At 41.3% G+C, this 21686-nt stretch overlaps 1 protein-coding gene across 4 annotated transcripts in view; it reads right to left on the bottom strand.

Annotated features, from left to right (window-relative positions):
• ARFGEF3 (ARFGEF family member 3) overlaps positions 1-21686 on the bottom strand; it is a 174088-nt gene that overhangs the window by 19342 nt on the left and 133060 nt on the right. For all 4 annotated transcript variants that reach the window (XM_045865618.3, XM_045865620.3, XM_045865619.3 and 1 more), the window contains 9 exons: positions 18894-19038; positions 17238-17360; positions 12575-12678; positions 10728-10872; positions 6180-6308; positions 3812-3988; positions 2363-2477; positions 1461-1563; positions 1101-1232 (listed from right to left, as the gene is read on the bottom strand). In XM_045865618.3, coding sequence (XP_045721574.1) covers positions 1101-1232; positions 1461-1563; positions 2363-2477; positions 3812-3988; positions 6180-6308; positions 10728-10872; positions 12575-12678; positions 17238-17360; positions 18894-19038 — 1173 coding nt within the window. The remainder of the gene's footprint in view (positions 1-1100; positions 1233-1460; positions 1564-2362; positions 2478-3811; positions 3989-6179; positions 6309-10727; positions 10873-12574; positions 12679-17237; positions 17361-18893; positions 19039-21686) is intronic.

Raw genomic sequence — 21686 nt, 5'->3', positions numbered from 1 at the left:
TGATCCACTATGTGAGGGGTGTTAGGGAAAGTCCTTTAGAAACTGGACCTCGCCAGGAAACTTCTCAACTGATAATCAGGGTATCCTGGATTATTTTTGTACTAAGGAGAGATTTTATTAAGGATTTAAACAGACCTTCTAGAGAAAGGGCACCTTTGAATATAATCCCCAATTCACTTTAAAGAATTAGAATACTTATCCAATAATTCAATCCAACACTGCATATACATTTATAAAAATTGCTTCATGTTTTAAACATACCACACACATTTGCAAAATATCTTCTGCATATGAAGACATACTTCAAACATGTCTGTTGCCAATACATGATAGACCGAATTCTCAACAACCACTCACGATTATGAATATGTGTAAATTTAGGGATAGTGCTTAATCCTGCTGCTGGAAGCCCCATGCAGTCTTAGAGATAGATTGACATGTCACTTAAGTATTTGGGGGCATGTCTGTAGCTAGTGGTAATGCTGGAAGGCCTTTTGTGATTTAGTAACTCTCTTCACTCAACAGACATTTACTACGTGTCTTCTATATGCCTTCCTCTAGGAACACCAAGGTAAGAATATGGTCTCTGCTACTCAGGAGATTACAACCAACTTTTCTGACTTCTGACATCTGCCAGAAGAAAAAAAAGTCATTGGTACACGGTGATCCCTGCATTATTTTAATTTTACTTATGAGTTACATTCCACTGAAATTAAGCAGCTTATAAATGTTAAGCTCTGTATGGGAGATACTAGAAAAAAACCCAAATAGGTTTGCCATCCTTAGGCATTCGTAGACGGTAAGTAACATCAATATTCAAGCAAATATGGATAATATAAGGAGTCCAAGCAAGTCAGGTGGTGTATGAAGTGTAGTGGCCAGGCAGAGAAAGGACTTTAACTGATCTGGGCACTGGAGGACGCACTGAGAAAGAGATGGTGGAGAGGATTATAATGCTGTTGACTGGCTTAGTCATTCCTCATCAAGAACAGTACTAACAAGATGTCAGAGCCAGGAAGGGTATCTCCCTAAGGGAATGAAAGGCAGTCTGGTGATACAAGACTGACAGTAAGAAGCTTCTAGAAGTCCCCAGTCCTTACCTGCTGAGCCATGGCTCGAATTCGCCAGTACTCGGCCTCGGCACTGGGGGAGGAGGAGGGGGCCGCCACCCTCACCTGGCAGCCTTCCCCACTGAAGCTCTCGGTGCCGCTGTGGAAGCAGCCCAGCAGATCCTGGGGAGAAACACAGCAGAGGTTCCCTGGGTGCCTCCGGGCCCCGTCCTGGAGTTGCCATCATCCCTGTGTCTGGGACAAAAGCACTGATCTGACAGCTTCTTTCTCCCCCCTCTGTAGGAGTTCAAGTGAGACTGCCTGCTAAGAGGAGGAAGGCAGCACCCAAATGCCCTACTTGAGAGGCATGAAGATGGGAACCCGCTCTGGCTCTTGCTGCAAGCAATTTACCTTCACGGGCTTGAGGGTGGCGGAGAAGGCGTCCTGCAGGGCACAGCAGGCAAGCCTCCACATTTCTTCAGTGAACACGGGGCCCGCGGTGACGAGGACGTACCTGCTCAAAGAGACAAGGAAAGGAGTCTTGAATTTGTACATGTTGCTGCCCTTACAGAAGCATGCACAGATTTATTCCAAAGCTTCCACGCAAGCCTTGCTGCCTCTTATCACTCTTGTCTTCAATCCAACTGGTGTGCCATTGTCCCAACACTATTTCCTAAGGCATTTCACTACAAAAACATCAATGGGTCCCCATGACAAATACAGCAATGTTTCAACTGAGGCTCGAATGCAAGACTGTATATAGTCTGTACTACTTTTTCCATTCTAGCCCCATTTTCTACTACTCCTAGACAAATAACAACCAAAATAACCAAAACCCTCTTGTTACTTGTGACTCTGATCTCCATAATTAGGTCTGTGATGTTTTGCTTACAAGTCCCCACCTAGCAAAATCTTGCCCACCTCGGGGGATCTGGCCAAGTGTCATTAATAGAAAAAGATCTTCCTGACCATCTACTCCCCTGCCCTCCTTGGCATGTATAGTAACTCCTTCCTATTATCATTTTCTATGCGTCTCTCTCTGTTATGTCCTTTAGAAAAGGCTATTAGTGTCTCGAGGGCAGGGACCTTGGCTGACTTTCCATGCAGCCGAGTACCTCTCGTATAATGCCTTTGTACACAATAAATACTTGTTGATTAAATACTGAAATGAGGAATTATTGGCATATACATACAGATACTTTTACTTCTAGAAAGCGACCCAAAAAGTGGATTGCTACAATAAAAGAATTAAATTCCCTTGGATTTCATAATAAAAAAACTCTTGTGGAGAGCTAGGGAATTTTTTTCCTTACCTAATACAGGAGCAGCCCACTCTGGAGATGGTTTCTGTGGGCTTGGCCACACACGCTACCAGTAACTCAAACAGGTCCTTCAGCATCGTGTTGATCATGCTCTCATACCTGATGTCTACATGGAAAAGTAAAACCAAGATTTCACTCAACTCTGTTGTAAAGGAGGGGGTTGAAATGGCATCTATAGCAACAGGAGAAAGTCTGAGTGATAAAAAGACATATAAATATCTGGGTGGAAAAGGTAATTTTCTTGGATTTTTTAAAAACTCAATTTTAGCCTGTATTAACCATTTCATGATGAAATATGTGTTTTACTTTGATGTGTTGATGGTACATTTTTCGAAGTTATGCATATAATTCATCTACTTCCACAGAATAGAACACATACAGCCTGAATAGTAGCTAGTTAAAAAAAAAAACTGAAATTCTTAAAAAGAGAAAAATGAAACGTATACTTTCCTTATGGCTGATAGACTAATTAAATGCTCTTGGCAAACAAATCCTCTCTCATCTTATTGTCTTCAACTTCTCAGTCTGGCTTCAGTCTGTACACTATCCCCAAAGAAAATGAGACTTCCCCAAATAACGTTCTATTTTCCCAATTCAAGGAATACATCTGTATTCTTTTCCTTGAAGTCCTTGTGATGACACAGATCCAATTTTCAGTGGAATCCTCAATGGTACTGTGCTGGGCAAAGCAATGATCCAGTTGAGAACATCTATCCCTAAGGACAGTTATTGCTTACATGTAGAAACACCCACTTGTTTTCCTTCTCAATTAGTGTTCTTTTTTGTGGAGGCAAGTTGTCCTTCTTAAATTTAGTAGAGCTACCCATTTCTTATCTTTGCTTTTTGATTCTCCCTTGGGGTGGACATCTCACGAGTTTTTCTAACCTCTCCAACAAGGGAGTCCCTTACCTCTTTATAAAGAAAAGCCAAAGGCAATATGGAATTATAACATCTAAGGTTAACAGTGATTTTTTTTCTGACTTCAGTATGCTATCCACCACATACTTTCAGATCTTTTTCAAAATGCCACAGATACTAAGACACTTCACCCCTAACCTCTTAAGCAACTTCTTGCCTATAATTGAAGCCTTTGCTAAAATCTTATCTCCTCCATTTAGCCTCCCAGAGGAAGCAGGAGGATCTGCCCGGCCTCTCACTTCCAGACTACAGGACTAATTCTTTAATTGATTATATACTTGAACTTGCCTCCCCTCTTCTCATGCACAGATCTACTAGATGGCATTATATTTTTAGTCACATATGTATTTTAAGTATCAATTTTCATTTTGATAATCCAGGAGAAGGTTGGCACTGACCACATAATTCTCTTTTACTAATTTCTGGACAAAAATCACACACTGGTATTTATAAGCACTTTCAGACAGTGATGCTTCCCATGAAAAAATTACTCAGCAAGGACTGCTGTGGGAGCACAGGTACCTGAGTGTATAAAGCTTTGAATGTGCTCCACCACCAGCTCACAAGACAGGCCGATGGCATGCTTGAAATTAGCAGAAGCCGCATCCCAGTATGAATGGTCTTTGTGGCTACGGCGGAGCCAAACGGACATCACAGGGAGGAGGAGGTGAACAACTGCATAGATACCAAATCCTGGTCCTGAAAAAGAAAAGTCAGCATCAGAACTGTGATCACAGCAGCTCCCCTGTAGGGAAACAGAAGTTACCGTCATGGCTTGGCATGGCCCAGCTCTTTCACAGGAGGGCCCCAACCCCCCCAGCCCCCCGCCCGCCGCCGAGAAGCTGCAAGGAAAAAGAATTTACTACTGATTGGGGAATACATGGTCTTCAGTGGCATTTTTCTTTTTCTTTTTTTTTTTTAAGATTTATTTTAGAGAGCACGTGAATTGGGGGAGGAGCAGAGGGAGAAGGAGAGAGAATCTCAGGCAGACTCCCTGCTGAGCGCAGAGCCAGACGTGGGGTTCAATCTTCCTCTTTTTTGTTTCTGTATGAATTTAGTTATGCAAATGATACATGAAATCATGAAAAATTCAAATAATACCAATAAAGCTAAAGTATCATCTGATTAACTCCAGTCCCCAGATGGAAACATACAGATGCATATACACATATAAGAAAATATCCCCTAAAGTTTACATACAAATATCTATATGAAACCTCAAGAAACACGTTAACATGTGTTAGAGATCATTGTGTCAGTGGATTTAGATATTCCTCATTTTTACTGCCACATACCATAATTCCATTGTATGTATACACAACACTTATCTGTTCCCTTACTGATAGACATTTAAGGTGTTCTAATTTTTTTGCTTTATGGACAATGCTATAATGAAAATCCTTGTGAAAGTGATGGACTTTTAAAGTTCTGATTACAAAAGTAAGCATCCTTTTTCTAATAAACACGGAAAACAACATGAGAATACAAAGAAGAAACCTTACCCACAGAGATAATCACCTTTTCATGTTTGACTTCTAGTCTTTTTGAATGTACATGTGTATTTACAGATGGATAAAATTTCATAATGTTGTGATTGTACTCCATAGTATATATACTTTAAATGTTATTCACAAATACTCATTTTAACATCTGTGGAATATTTATATGCTCTTACCATTTAGGGTGTTCGTAATTTTTTTGGTGTTCAATATATTTCAGCAATCATTATATACCCATTTTGTCTTCATCACTATTAAGTTCCTTTGATGATAGATTTCTAGTAAAATTAATTAGGTTAGGTGCTCCTCACACACATTTAATGGCAATGTGAAAACAGAAAACGGTACTGACTAGTGAAAGAGAGGCATATAATTAATTCTATAAAATACCTGCTTATTTTTGGATAAAAGACTTATAACTTTTTGACATATGGGAGTAGCTATGCTGGCTTTTCTGAAAAAAATTCTGCTATAAATTTTGCAATGGATCTTAAAACAGTATCAATTATCAAGTCTTCATCAGTTTGTGATAAATACAAAACTCATTACTATGGAATTAACTAGTGGGTTCATTTGTGGTTCTGACTCTGTGAAAACTAAAATTTCTATAGTTGCTTGGATCTTGGGAAAATTTGCATGTGTTAAGTGTACATGCTAAATTTGATTAATTCAAAAGAAGAAATAAATTCCTCAGGGCCATTCTTTTCCTGTACTATCAAGGTACTAGGTGATCATTACATGTCTTTTTCTTTTTTTAAGAGAGAGAGAGTGAGAGAGTGAGTACGAGCAGAGAGAGGGGCAGCGGGAGAGGGAGAGAGAGAGACAATCTTAAGCAGGCTCCACCCTGAGATCATGACCTAAGCTGAAATCAAGAGTCAGATGCTCCACTGACTGAGCCACCCAGGCGCCCCTACATGTCTCTTTCTCAGTCTAACGATCCATGACCTTTATACATTCAGGATTTTGCTGTCTTAATATAGTATATACTTTTGAGTGATTTGTTTATGTCACTGGAGACTCAGCGAGCCCTATTGACAGCCCTGGGGCCAAGAGCATGTAAGATCCAGCTAAAGAGGAAGGCTGTAATCATGGAACAAAGCCAATAACCTTGGCCTGATTATTGTAGGGATCCAACACACCCAACTAACTGGATAGCGTACATTATCTGTAAATGGACTGGTGGGAAGACATGTCAACAATAACAGGACATATCTTAACCACCACTGCATCATTGCTATTCAACAAGTATTTACTGAGCATCTACTATGCATGAAGCTCTGTACCAAGGCTAGGGTAAGAGCTGTGAAACAGGCAGACACATGGAAATACCTTCCTGAAAAAAGTTGTATGTATGACAACTCCCCACAAAAGACAGACATAGAAATTCTTACCAGGTGTTCTGGTCACATCTCTCAACAGCTCGAAGAGTAAATCCAAGGTTGGCGGTTGGTGCTGACGGGGACAGTTGGACACAGCTGCTGTCAGCTGCTCCAGGAGGATGATCCAGACTTCTATCAGCCCTGGAACCCAAGAAGCAGATCTCGGTGAAATCCAGTCGAACACGATACAGAGTCATCATAAGCTCAACCCGAACACTGTCAGTGTCGAAGTGTGCCATATGGTGTGGTAGCCCGGAGTGTCTACAAGCATATGGGCAGATTATGATTTACATGCTCTAACAAAGTCAAAGGGGGGAAAAAACCCCAAAATTTCTTCTCATCCTCCTACAGGAAGAAGATGAGGTGGTAAATTCTACTATATTGAAATAACTGTCAGATTTCTTGGGAGCTGACAATACCAAAATAATGAAATATCCTTTTGTATCATCTTAGTATATCTTTTTTTAAAAAAATTATTTTATTTTAAATATATAACACAAATTTGCCACTTTAACCCTTTTCACATATACAATTCAGTGGTATTCATTACGTGCATGGTTTTGTGCAACCATCACCACTCCCTAATTCCAAAAATTTTTTTTTAATCATCTCAAACAGAAGCCCTGCAACCAGTAACTTTCGATTCTCCCCTCACCCCAGCCCCTGGGAACCTCTCATCTACTTTCTGTCTTTATGAAGTTGCCCATTCTGGATATTTCATATAAGTGGAATCACGCAGTATTTGTGTTTCCGCATCTGACTTATATCATTTAGCATAATGTTTTCCAGGTCCATCCGTGTTGTACTGTGTATCGGATGAGTAATATCCCCTTGTATGTTGTACCATGTTCTGTTTGTTCATCCACCTGTTGATGGGCACTTGCATTGTTTCCACCTTTGGCTGTGGTGAATAAGGCTGCAATGAACATAGGAGTGTAAGTATCTGTTTCAGTCTCTCAATTCCTTAGGGTATAGACCCAGGAGAGGGATTTCTGGGTCATCTAGTAGTTCTGTTTAGCTTTTTAAAGAAATACCAAATTGTTTTCTATAGAGGCTGCACCGTTTTATATTCCTGTGAGCGTGCCAATTTCTCCACATCCTTGCCAACACTTATTTTTTGTTTGTTTAACCATAGCCATCCTAGTAGGTGTGAAGTGGCATTGCACTGTGGTTTTGGTTTACAGTTCCCTGATGACTAATGATGTGGAGCATCCTTTCACGTGCTCATCGGCTATTTGTCGATCTTTTAAGAAATATCTATTCATGTCCCTTGCCCATTTTTAAATTGTGTTGTCTTGTTGAGTTTTAGGGATTCTTTATATATTCTGGATATTAAGATGAGATATGAGATATGAGAAATAGGATTTACAAACATGTTCTCCTTTCGACTGTCCTTTCACTTTCTTGGTAATGTCCTTTGATGCATAAAAGTCTTTAATTTTGATGACATCCGAGTCATCCAGTTTTTCTTTTGTTGCTTGTGTGTGCTAGTCTATTTTCTTTGCTCTTCTTCGTGCCCCACTTTTTTCAAAGGTCCATGTCTCTCTCTCTCTTTTTTTTTTTTGCAATCTACGCACTCTTTTGAATTTAGCTGCCACCCTGCCGTCAGCGCTGCTGGTGCTCTCTCCGCCCGGGTACCTGCGAGTCACTTCGTGTACTGCGCACGGATGGGGAGCAGTGCTTGCGCATCGACAGAATCGCATGCCCAGGGCGGCTCACCTCTCAGTACACACCTCCGTCCTCCTCCTCCCCTTCAGAGTTTCATTTTTAAAATAACATACTCATTGGGCTCCCTGCTCCGCGGGAAGCCTGCTTCTCCCTCTCCCACTCCCCCTGCTTGTGTTCCCTCTCTCCCTGTGTCTCTCTCTGTCAAATAAATAAATAAAATAAAAATAAAATAACATACTCACTTTTAGTATTGCTCATTATTAGGGAAGGGGAAAAGCATGAGATGCTTTTTATTAGATCCGAACAATTTTAGTTTTGCCATTTACAGAAGCCCTGTCTGAGCAACATTCCTGCTCACCCCTGCCTTTGGAAATCTGTGAACCTGCCGCTCAGATAAGTGCCGCACAGAAAGGACTCGACTTCTCTAGCTTCATCCTAAAGTGCCTAGAATAGAGTATAAAAAAATAGCCCACCCTACATTTTAATTCTAATACTTCTCATTTTCCTGTGAAAGATAACTGTCAAAAGATGGCAGCTTTTAAGTATTCCCATTAATCACTGGGGAGTCTGGGTGGCTCAGTTGGTGAAGCATCCGCCTTCGGCTCAGGTCATGATCCCGGGGTCCTGGGTTGGAGCCCTGCGTTGGGCTCCCTGCTCCACGGGGGGCCTGCTTCTCCCTCTCCCTGTCCCTCCCCTCTGTTCGTGTTCTCTCAAATAAATAAATAAAATCTTTAAAAAAAATGAATATTCCCATTAAAAAACCTACTTCCACAATTTTGAACATCCCCATTCATAGGAAGCTAAACCCACATGAACCCACAAATATAATAAAATTAGGGGACAAAGGCTCATGAAACTCAAAATATAAGCAGGTGTGAACAAGCTAATTTATAGGAAATGCAGAAGCCAGGATCACATGTTATGCATCACCCTAGGGGGTACAACCAATAAAGTCCACGTGGAAAACTCCACAGGCCCCGGGACCTCACTTCTTCAACAAATGAAAAGGAGTGAGAAAGAGTTGAAGAGGAAAATCTAGAGATTGAAAAGTACTTCAGAGACCTATCAGCCAAACATAGAGTGCAGATCTTATGTGAATCCTGAAAATTCACTGACATAAGAAAATGGGAAATGTTAACACTGAATGGATATTTGATATTCAATAATTACTGTTAATTTTTAGGTGTGATAATGGAATTATGGTCATGTTTGTTATGTTTAAAGAACATATACTGAAACATTTACAGATGAAATGCTATAATGTCTGGGATCTGGTTTAAAATAGAGGATGTGAGTGGGGGGAGGAGATAGTGAGGGTGTGCGTGTAAATATACATAATAGATTGGCCATAAGTTAATATGGATGGACATAAAGCTAGGTGACGGGTACATGAAGGTTCATTATACCATTCTGTCTAGGTTCATCCATGTTTGAAATTTCAATAGGGAAAAAAAATTACTTGCTTTTGGAAACCAGAGGAATAACATCTAAGAGCATATCAATTTTTTTTTTTTAATGAGAGAGAGAGAGAGAGAGCATGAGAGGGAGGAGGGTCAGAGGGAGAAGCAGGCTCCCCGCTGAGCAGGGAGAGCATATCAATTTTTAGTACTAAGTTGAAGCCTTTGCTTTCAATTCTTTTCTCTGAGCTAGCTACGCTTCATATATAATTACGAAGATTATAATTTCAATTATAATTGAAAGGTCTCAATGAATTGATAATGTGGAAAACCTGACATAGGTCTTGGCTGAACTTTATCCATAAGAAGATGGGCTGCCTAGAAAAAAACAATGGATTAATGATTTGCACAATGGAAAGAGGATTGCTGACTGCTACGCACACAAACCATTTACAACTGTTTTAAAGACTGTAATATAGATAAACAACATTAGCTTCTGTTTATAGTTGTCTGGGTTGGAGGTTTAAGAGGCTAAGTAAAATTTTTTCTTAACTAATCATTAAATGAAACCTCTATTAGGCAACATCTAGCCAATTTCCATTTTAATTGTTCTCTACATTAGCTGTTCTTTCCTATGGTTCTTCCTTAAAATTAGTCTCAACTAGTGAGGCTTTACTGTTTATAAAGCCCTATAGAAAATTGTAAATCCTCTCACTACTCTAAGTGAATTTATAATAGAAAAATAAAAAAAATTGAAAATGAATAAAAAAGCAAATTTAAAAAAAAAAAAACCCTCCCCAAAACTCCTTTTGCAAGGGTTTGAATCAACCTATGCCAGTTATTAGTCCCCTTTAAGGATATAATTTCCACTTCTAGATCTAGAACAGGGCAGGGTCGACTGAGTCAGAAGACAAGCATGAGCGTGAGTTAACCCATCTGAAAATTTCCCAAAGTTACTAGACTGAACTCCAATCCACAGGAAATTACATGGGAACTAATTTGAAACATTCTTTAAAATTATTCTTTTAATGAGCCTTCAGTTCCACCAGTCACAAATAGATTCTCTCTTCAGTAGTGGCTTAATTTCCCCAGTCTCTAAGCAAATAGTCCTGCAGGAAGTAATTACATAATGATTGTGTTTCCTAGAAGGTATTAAAGACAATTACCAGCCAATTTAAGTACCAATGCAACCACATTCCAATTTGCTAAATTATAGAGAATTCAGAGTTAGAAACTATATTTAGTGGAGTCTGCAGATCTGCACTGAGCTTGGATGGAGGCATCTGTCTAAAAAGGATGGGTTTGGAGACAAGACATCAAATGATGTTTCTAAGCAGTCCATGGCAACTTTAGGTAGGCCTGTGCTATTTAAATTAAAAACGGTAGCAACATAAATAGATGATCATTCTTATGACCTATAAGCTACTGAACTCATGGCTTAAGTGTCTGGGAATATGAACATAGCAAATAACCTAAGTTCAGTCAATTAACTCACCAGTGTCGTCATCAAAATCAGACAGGACCGACTCCATTCCATCCTCACTGCTCGCCGACTGCTCCTGAAGTCTCCGAGGCAAGCTAGCAAGTCGCCCACTAAGGAATATTGGCTTCAAGGGCATTTTGTAGATTTTGGCCAGTAACTAAATAACAAAATACCAAATTGCAATTATATATCGGAAAAAGCTGCACTCGAGGAGTTAAAGAAGAATAAAATTATATTCCAGCAATACTGGGGTTAGGGAAAAGCAGAAAAGCTCCCAGCGTATGCAAGTTTTGAGGTGGTTTGTGATTTGGATTCATATGGGAGCTCATGAGAGGCATCTATCCCAGGGAGCAGATGAAACAGCATTTAGTGGAAACAAAAAGGTAGAGGAAAAAGGCTCTAGGGATACTTTTTCAGCATCTCAATTACCTATGAGTTTTATAGCCTTTTGTAAACCGACCCAGGGAACCACAAAAACATGTTAAGAGCTTTTGCCTATGGGAAACTGTTCTATGGGGATTACTGAGAAGAGGGTCTATAGGTAAATGGGGTACCAGACTGAGTTCCCCTTCCCTTGCTTCAATGCAATGAGGCCACCAGTAAGTGGGTAAAGGGAGGCATCTGTGGGCCAGCGTGGGGACAGATGAAGGTATCGGCAGCAGACCTGACAGACTGCCCTGGGTTCTTTATTCCCCTCACTGCAAGAGCCCAGTCCCCCAGGAATCCTCATTAGTGGGCCAAATTCCCCAGGATCTTCACGGCTTAGAATTGTGCTTGCTGTGCTAGGGAAGGAGCTGTGGGTGAGGCAGACAAAAGTCCTGTCCGGGGGGGTTTTACGATGATCCTTTCACAAAGAATAAATACGATTTTGGACATAAAGCCTATAGAAAAAATTAGGTGATACTAGAGTGACCAGGGAATGTGGGAGCGTTGGCTGTGAGCTGGTAGATACTTAAGCTCTGGTCTCTCTGAGGAGGTGATGTTTCAGATGAGATCCAGGAAGATAAAGAGTGTCTCAAGGAGATGTGGGGAGAGGACATTCCGGGCAGAGGGAACAGCAATGGCCCTGAGCAGTAAGGCGCCACGTATCTGAGGGGAAGAAAGTCAGTGTGGGTGGAACACAGAGCGAGAGGGAAGGATCTGAGGGTGGCAAGGGAGCTGGGATCCTGTCACGTGGGGCCTCGTGGAGGCAGCTGAGGGGGAGAAGCTGGGGCTGGGTATCCTTTCTAAAGCCCTGGGACTTCACACTAGCGCTGCTATCACTGTGGGGGTGGTTCCACAGACAGGAAGAGGCCTGGGGACACGACCTGCAAGGATGGGAGGGCAACTACTGAAAGCATTACTGAAGCCTGGGGGAGAAAGGGCTTCAGGAGGGAGCATCCTCTTGGGATAATGGCAATTACTGGATTTAGCACAATGAAGGTTGCTGTTCCCTTTGATAAGTGTGGTTTCATGGCATTTCTTCACTGGATCTTGACTGAATGTGCCCCTCTTTTGTCTTTGTCTCTCTTCGATGGTGGCACCCCCACCATCCACGTCCTATCATGAAGACTTCCCAGGGCCTCATGACCCCTCTCCCTACAGCCTGACACAAAGAGAGAGATTAGGGCAGTTCCCGTGTCTGAGTATACGTGACAAGTTTCAGAGATTTCAATTGAATTGCGTGTTCTAGCACATGTTTGTTCCTTTCTTTCTCTCCTTCACGGAAAGGGGGGGACAAAAATTCCTACTCCAGATCTAAGTCCCCACTCTCCTCAGAGTCAGCAGGAAGTGTTTCTCTTGGGCTTCGACAAAAGACATCCATGCCCGTTTTGCGAGCATTGTCCCAGGCGGGTTTCAGGGCCTGGAGCTCAGGGTACCTGAGAGCAGCGCCTGAGGTAATCCAGGGCCGGGAGGCACAGGTCTGGGGCCGTGGCTCCGGGTCCCGGGACGCAGTCTCCTATTTCCTTACAGTCCACCTCCCCTGGAAGACAGACAGACAAAATGACTCTTGCGTTCCCCTTCAACAGGAGACCTATTTATTCACACAGCATTCGTTCATTAAATGTTGACTAAAATAGAAAAAAAAAACTGACCCCAAACTCTGCGACCCTGAGAAGAATCCTTTCAGTCATTTTTCCCCCTCTGCATGTGTACATGTTAAATACAGTTGGGAATCATACCGTGCATCTTATTTTGTTGGGATTATCCCATTTTGTAACTCCCCTTTTCACTAACCCACACTTTTCCCATATTCTACCACAATTCCTTCAGTGGCTGGCTGGTGTTCTTTTGGACCTGGGCACACTGTAACTCCCTTCACCGCGCCCCTGCTGCGGACGGTGTGACTTTGAAGCTTGATGATGAAGGACAATCTTGGCGACAAGCCACGCCCTGGGCCGGAGTGAAGCACTAGGCTTCTCTGTTTGGAAAAGGACCCTTTTGCTTCCAGTGCTCTGTGCTAAATGGTGATGATAAATAAAGCCCCTGGGTAGAGGCTAAACATCTGGGGCTTGGGGATGGAGACTACTGAATTGCATTGAAATGATTTCCATTTTTTTGTGGTACGTATCTAGAGATTTTGCAGTTCTGTAGAGGGCATCTCGATTTTCTATAGGTAAATAGTAGTTGAGGATTACCATTTTTCTTCTCACGTAATGAATCTATTCCCATACTTTTAATAAAATCATTCCACGGTACTGTAATTGTTTCTAATTGTCTACAATCGTAGCCACTAGGCACCCTCCCCTGTGGGTAAACAGACCTAATTACTAGGCATCAGTTAAAATTCAGATGAAGAGGCATGTTTCTCCTTAAAAAAGAAAAGATAAACATTTGTATTTTAGATCAGGGATTGGCAAACTTCTTGTGTACAGGGCCAGACAGTAAATACTTGAGGCTTTGCGGGTCACCCTGTTTCTGTTACAGCTTCCCAAATCTGCCGTTGTAACCCGAAACTAGTTATAGACAAATGACCATGGCTGTGTTCCAATAAACTTTATTTATAAAAACTATCAATGGGTTGGATCTGGCCTGCAGGCCATTGTTCGCCAGCCCCTGGTTTGGATTAACATACTTTACAATATAAAAACACAGACTAGGTCAAATTCATGTTGAAATAACCAGGTGGGAATTAAAAATAAATTCATTTCTTAGCCTGTTGGTCAAAATGAGCATTCCAGTTTTTGTTTTTTTTTTTTAAACCAAGGTTGCAGTGTTACACATCAAAGTCTATCCAAATGGCACCCCCTGGAGTCTGGGGTGGGACACAGCCAGCGTGACTACTGGGGGCTCAACGGTTCCCACAGACTCCACGCCCCATACAAGTAACTCCACCTTATAATTCACAGAAAAAACCATCCTCCAAGCGCATACCGATTATTCTGCATCTCTGTTTGCTGCCTCTAACTCCCTCCCTAAGATAAAATCTCAAATTTGTAACTTGCTGCTAGGCATCTCCACTTGAATGGAATTTCACAGAAGCTCAACCTATCCAAATGTCCAAAGATAGAATTCATTATTTTTTCTTCTCCACACCTAATCTTCTCTCCTTTTTTTTTTTTTTTTTAATTTATTTGACAGAGAAAGACAGACCGAGAGAGGGAACACAAGCAGGGGGAGTGGGAGAGGGAGAAGCAGGCTTCCCGCCGAGCAGGGAGCCCGATGCAGGGGCTCCATCCCAGGACCCTTGGGATCATGACCTGAGCCAAAGGCAGACGCTTAACGACTGAGCCACCCAGGCGCCCCTAATCTTCTCTCCTTTTGAACACCTTATTTCTGGGTAGCACCAGTCCTTGTAAGGGGAGCAGGGAGCCATGCTCAGTTCCTCCTCTTCAGGCCCCCACTGGAGCAGTGCTAAGCCCCACAGATCCCACCTCTACCATGAGCTGGAGCCAATCCCACCCTCTCTACTCTCTGCCTGCAGCCTCCCATCCCCACGTAGGGGACGTGAGCCTGCCAGAGTTCGGTTTCTAACACTGTATGTGATTGTACCACTCTTTACTTAGAAACCTTCCCCACACATTCTGGATCCTGATGTGGCACACAGAACCCTTCCCAACTGCCCCCTTCCTTTCTTTCCAACTCATCGCTCACTCTGTGGGTACCTCCAATGTACCCTGTTTTTAGAAAAGCAAACCTATAGCTTACTCCACAGAGTTCAAATATCACTTCCTCTTTGAAGCCTGCACTGGCCCCCACTACCAAACATCTCTCTCAGCTGCTTCTTTATTTCTGTTTAAATGCCCTTTTCCTTTTCTCTTTTTACTAGCCTCCACGAAAGTATTCGTCTTACTGAATTGTAAGTATTGATTTATGTGTGTTTCCGAGAAGAGGCTGTGAGCCTCTCATAGGCAGGAAGCGTGTTTTACTCATCCTTATACCTTCATAGTACATACAGGCTGGTGTGCCCACATGGCAGGCACTCAACAGTTCCCTGAATAAGAGAATACCAGTAATGACTCTTAAATGAAATATAAGATTGTGACATAATAGCAAATGCATATATTGGTCTCTGCTCCCAGTTCCTGGCACAGAGTTCCTAAAACCCTTGTAATTTCCCAAGCAGTAAGAATACTAGAAGCATCTTGTGTTCTAATGTTTGGTCTTTGACTCCAAATTCCTGACACAGAGCTCCTAAATCCTTGGGATTTCCTGGATGATAGGAGGGTCTTCTAATCAAGGCAACACGTGGTGGGCTCTTGCATGTGGACTGGTCACCAGAAAGACCAAGCCACAACTAGAAGCTTGAAATGTTCAGCCCCTTTCCGTGTCCTATGGGAAAGGGCCTGGAAAAAGAGTTAAAGATCTATCCTGCCTACATGATGAAGCCTCCATAAAAATTCCAAAAGTAGGGGTTGCGGAGAGCTTCTGGGTTGGTGAACACATCTCCATGCTGGGAGGGTGGCACACCCCCACTCCATGGGGACAAAAGCTCCTGTGTTTGGGACCCTTATGGATCTCGCCCAATGTATCTCTTTATCTGGCTGTTCATTTGTATCCCTTATTATATCCTTCATTATATAAGAAACTGGTAAACATGTTCCCGAGTTCTGTGAGTTGTTCCAACAACTAACCAAATTCAACGGGTGGGGGTCATGGAACCTCCAGTGTGTAGCCATGTCAGAGTTGTGGGTAACCTGGGGACCTACCTTTGTTTTGGCACGTGAAGTGGAGGGGCAGTCTTGTGGGACTGAGCCCCTAACCTGTGGAGTCTGAGCTAACTCCAGGGAGTGTCAGAATTGAATTGAGTTATGGGACACCCAGCTGGTGTGAGACCCGCCCCCTCCACGTCCAGTGTCAGAGGACTATGAGTGTGGCAGCTGGGGGAGAAGAAAGGAGACACCCAGGAGTGAGCTTTTCCTGTACAAGAACTGAATTTTCTATTACCTGATACAAAGATCATACTTTAAGGTCTTCTTATGATGGAGATACTAAATTTTTTGGTTTCTATTTAATGTAGAGCAGAGTTAAAAAAAAAAAAAATCTGATGCTGTTGTTCACAAGAAACTTCCTCCGAAACCTAGTTTGTAAAATTGATTAGCAAGTGGCCACGGTTGTCCTTCTGCTTAGTCCTCCGTTTCCCGGGGTGTACGTGACAACAGAATGGGGCACATGTAATAAATAACAGACTAGAACAACCATGGCCTACAGATCACACTTGTTGCCTTTATCCTGAAACTTGCATTTTGTTCCTGCTCCCCCAAAAGGGGAACGTGAATGAAATCACCTAGCTTCTTTGTGTCCAGTCTTTTTCTGCAAATGAACTGTAGATTATTGAGCAAAAATTTAAAAAAATATTATGAACTGTATATTGTCCTTCTTCCAATTGTTCTTAGCCTCAGGGTCTAAGAGCACTCCATGGTGAGGTTCTCAAAACTTTAAGACTTAAGTGCCTTCTAAAATTTTTGGTTTCACTAACTGCCCTCCCTTCCGTTTCACCCCAGATAAACTTGTGCTCTAAAAAAAATCTGCTACAGCAGGCCATGTTGTATAGCAAGACTCTACTTTGTTCAAGCATTGCTAAATTAAGCGGAAAATCAGCTTGGTAGTCTGTGAAACACACAAGGCCTCGAAGAAGGGGGACTTTTACCCTCCAAAGAAATGTTATGACTAATAAGGCCCAGGGGGAGGCATCCTTAATTTTTGTTTAGGAGGAGCGGGAAACTCCAGCTCAGGCTGCTAATTATGTGACATCGACCACAGCAGCTCCTGCATAAGGGCGATTATAGAATATAATGCTGAATATTTTAAGATTCAAAATGAAGTTGGAGTAAAGTAACATATAGATTGAAAATATGCTACATTACAAGAGTATTCCAGGAACATGATGAAAAATAGCAACCAGGGACAGAATCCAAGCTGCTTTTACAGTAAGCTTTCTGCTTCTGAATACACAACACACACCACCATCTGCTTAAAGCCAGGGTGACTGGCTTGCTTGCTCCATGCAGGCAGGGGGCCTGTCTCCAGGGCTTTCCACACAAAGTCATCCAGGAAAGGGCCCCCAGCTGTCACAAGGGACGAAAAGAAGACTCCACTCACCCAGTCCTTTGACAAACTTCATAAGGCACATGATGTAACTTGTGGCTGCATTAGCAAAGACCTGGATGTTGTCGGTATTGAGAAACGCTTCAAATACATCAAACACTGGAGCCTGGCCTTTTCCTAAGGGAGGAAGGTTGTAGAATTTTAAGAACATCAAGTCTCTACCCTTCAGGTTGCCCATACTCCCAGCATCTTCCATGGAGTTTTGGGAAAGACCTAGTACTGGAGGAAATCCCTGGCCTTTTGATGGACGGGGGCGGGGCTGCAATGCTGTGCTCAGCTTTGCCTGCAGGGGGAGCTGCAGGAAGGTTACAAATGCGAGGCGAGCTCGGTAGAGAGATGAGGGCAAAGCCAGCTAGCTCAATGCAGCGCTGCGGTAATGGATGGGTCTCCAGGGTAGTGAAACATGCAGGCCTCTGGGATTCTGAACACATAATTATAGGGAAGGGAAGATTTAGATAAGCCCCGATGGCATACACTAATTGCTTCATAACTGTGCAGAAGAGAGTTAACAGGCTCGAGATTGCCTTAGAAAGGTCTGCTTACGAGATCAGCCCTTGGCCGACATCTGGGAACTTGGCTCTCAGAATATTCCCAGGCAACAGTTAACTGATGAAGAGTGATTCACTGTGCCTAGGTTATGCAAACAACATGGTTTATTCTGAACACGTGCTTTCCTTTGGGGAGTCTGGGATTTTGGTAGGTGCTAGGCAGAGGATACCTATGTGGCCGGCTCATAGATGGGTCTCCAGTGGGCTTTGCTGGGGAGAAATATCATACTCATGTTGCTGCATTTTCACTCCTGGATCAGAGTATGCTCTGTGGGACCCTCGGGGAAGGCTGAGAGCACATGGAAGCCTGCACAGGGATTTGCCCTGATTCTGTGTCTTCTGTCCTTACAATCTGGCTTGTCCTTACTATGTTGCCATGATAATCTTAGTGGTGAGCCATGTAATAAATCTGAGCCATGCAATAAGACTTAGCATACGTATATGCTGAGTCCTGTGAGTTCCCTGGTGGGTCTCTGGACATGCTTTATGGGTCCCCATTCATTTCCAGCTAAACCCAATTTTCCTAACTGGGACTCAACTGTGTTATGATGCTTTTCTGCTTCTTACGCGTAAGCCAATAATGTTTTCTTTTGTGGCTTTAGGTATTGACTCAACACAGATATGTATAACTGAAACAACAGAAGTGTCAGCATTTTGTCTAATCTGTCAGTAAGAGCAGGGCCTGATAATGCTCAGGGTTCTTGGTCCGCCAGGAGAACTCAGAATGTGTGTCTCTGCTACACCAGATCATTTCCTGCCAAGAAAACATGGCTGAATGATAGCCTTCCCTGTTGTTCAGTTTCTTTTGATAGCATGAAAATTGGCTTCAAGAATTCATACTTTGACAAAAATCATCTACACATTCTTCCCTCTCACCACCCATATTTAACATAGTACTGGAAATACTCCCCAGAGCAACTAGGCAGGAAAAAAAATAAATAAATAAAACACAACCAAATCAGAAAAGAAGGAGTAAAATTGCCTCTTTGTAGATCACATGATCTATTTTATTTAGAAAATCCTAAAGACGTCACCCAAAACTTTATAACAAATAAATGCATTCAGTAAAGTTTCAGGATACAAAATCAACACACGTTCTTACCCATGGAATAATCACCAACCAGATACTCCTTCACCTCAGACTTGTTCCCACTGTGCACAGTTTCCAGGGCACTGAACAAGGGCCTCCATCCTGACTGGATTTGTGTGGAACAAACTTCAACTAGCTCGCCAATGGATGTGACAACCTGGCGGAGGCAAAGGAGGTGGCACTTAAAACCTTTTCCTAAAAGAAGCAGGAAAATTTCTGGGAAGGGTGATATACTTCTCTGTTTCCTATTTCTGGGTTAATTTCAGTGAAAAAAAAAAAAAACAAAACCAGAATTCAGCCGAACCCACTCAAAAATCTTCTAAATAAGCAGCCATATTGCATTAATTTGCATTTTGCTAATGACTAATGTTGTTGAGCAACTTTTCACGTGATTTGCCATCTGCAAATGTTTTGCTGTTTTTTAAAAATTTGGTTTTTGTCTTCTCATTATTGTCTTTTTTAAAAGAAAGATTTATCTATTTTAGAGAGAGAGAACATGAGCGTAGGTGGGGAGGGGCAGAAGGAGAGGGAGAGAATCTCAAGCAGACTCCACGCTGAGGGCGGAGTCCAACATGGGGCTCGATCTCACGACCCCAAGATCATGACCTGAGCCAAAACCAAGAGTTGGATGCTTAACTGACTGTGCCACCCAGGAGCCTCTCATTATTGTCTTTTTATTAATGAGTTGTTAGAGTTCTTTACATATTCTAGGTTCAAGTCTTTCCTCAGAGACATGATTTACATTTTTTTTTTTTACAACTTTGACTTTGTCTTTTTATTTTTTAATGGTGTCTTTTGAAGAACAAGTTTTTAATTCTGATGAAACCTAATTCAATTTCTCTTTTTATGGATCATGTTTGTGTCATTCCTAAGAAATCTGTGCCTAACCCAAGGGCTCAAAGATCGTTTCTAGTAATATTTACCATATTGGTGTCCATTTTGCCCGACGTTAATACGGCCTCCCCAGCTCTTTCGTGGTTACTGTTTGCACAGCATATCATTCTCAGTACTTTTACTTTCAATCTCTTTGTGCCTTTGAATGCAAAATCTGTCTCTTGTAGACTGCATATTGTAATATCTTATTGTTACATCCACTTTACAATTCTTTCTGATAGTTCAGTCAATTCATGTTTAACATCTTTATTGAGATATAAATTCCATACAATAAGATTTACCCATTTATACTGTACAATTTGTTGTTTTTTTAGCATATTCAGAGAGTTGTGCAACCATCACTAATCTAATTTTAGAACAGTTTCATGACCTGCCTGTGTCCCCAAAGCCAAGATGTGCTAGCAGGCATTCCCTCCACACCCTAGGCAATCACTAACTTACTTTTTCTCTCTATAGATTTGCTTCTTATGGACATTTTACATAAATGAAATCCTATAAAATGTGGTCTTTTGTGACTGGCTTTTTTCATTTAGTGCAATGTTTCCAAGGTTCATTCATACTGTAGCACAAATCAGTACTGATTTTTGTTTTATTGCTGAATAATATTTTACTGTGTGGAAATACCACATTTATCCATTTATCAGTAGATGGAATTTAGGTTGTTTCCAACATTCTCGCTGTTATGAATAACGCTGCTCTGAGTGTTTGTGTCTGGATTTGTATGGATATATGTTTTCATTTTTCTTGGGTATGTACATTTTGAGGAACTGCCAGACTGTTTTCCATGGCAGTGATTTAACCCTCCTGTCAGTAGCATAAGGAAATTCCAACTTCTCCACATCCTCATCAAAACTTATTATCTTTTTTTATTGAAGTCATCCCTAGTTGGTCTGAAGCGATATCTCATTGTGGTTTTGATTTGCATTTCCTCAATGACTAAAGATGTGGAGCATCTTTTCACAAATACATATTTAATACTATTAATATGGTCTTATTTACATCTGTCATTTTACTATTTGTTTTCCACATATAATGTGTTTTTTTGTTTCTCTGTTCCTCCTTTACTGCCTTCTTTTGTGTTAAACATATTTTTAGTGTATCATTTTAATTCCTTTGTCTCTTTTTTTATTTTTTGTGTTATTCTCATGGATATTGCCCTAGGGATTATAATATGCATCTTTGACTTATCACAATATTCAAGTTAATAATGACTTAATTCTAGCAAAATATGGCAACTTTGCTTCTAAATAGTTTCATTTTCTCCCCCTTCTTTCTACTATGGTTATTTATATCTTTATATTTAATAAATCCAAAAATACAGTGTTAGAGTTAGTGCTTTAAACATTGTTTTTAAAATAAAAAGAGAAAAAAAAAACACAATCTTTTTATATTTACCCAGACACCATTTCTTCTTGTGAAACTGACTTACTCTGTTGTTTTATCTCCTTTTAGTCTGTTGGCAAGAAATTCTTATAGGTCTGTTGGCAAGAAATTCTATTGATTTTTGTTTATCTGAGAATGCTTTTACTTCATCTTCATTTTTGAAGGGTAAATAAATTATTCTAAATTATTCACTTTCAATATGTCATTGCATTGTTTCTGGCCTTCATTCTATCTGGAAAAGTGGCAATTAATCCTATTGTAGTAATGAACTGTTTCTCTCTTGATGCTCTGGAGGTTTTGTTTTTGTCTTCGAGCAGTTTGACTACAATGCATCCACTGTGGCTATCTTTGTATTGATGCTAATTGGGGTTCCATTATTTTTCTAAATATATTTTCTGATCCTTTCTGTTTCTCATCTTTGTCTAAACTCCCATTACACGTAAGCTTTACATTTTATCAAGGGTCTCTAAGGCTTTATTTCTGGTCAAACAATCCTCTCCAATCTTTTTTTTTTTTTAAAGATTTTAT

Source organism: Mirounga angustirostris, unplaced genomic scaffold, assembly GCF_029215605.1.
Source record: "Mirounga angustirostris isolate CCGP_5_RB_7025 unplaced genomic scaffold, mMirAng1.0.hap1 SCAF_8, whole genome shotgun sequence".
NCBI classification, from domain to species: Eukaryota; Metazoa; Chordata; class Mammalia; order Carnivora; family Phocidae; genus Mirounga; species Mirounga angustirostris.
Note: the sequence above shows the minus strand (reverse complement) of the source record. Positions and strands in the feature narration are given on the sequence as shown.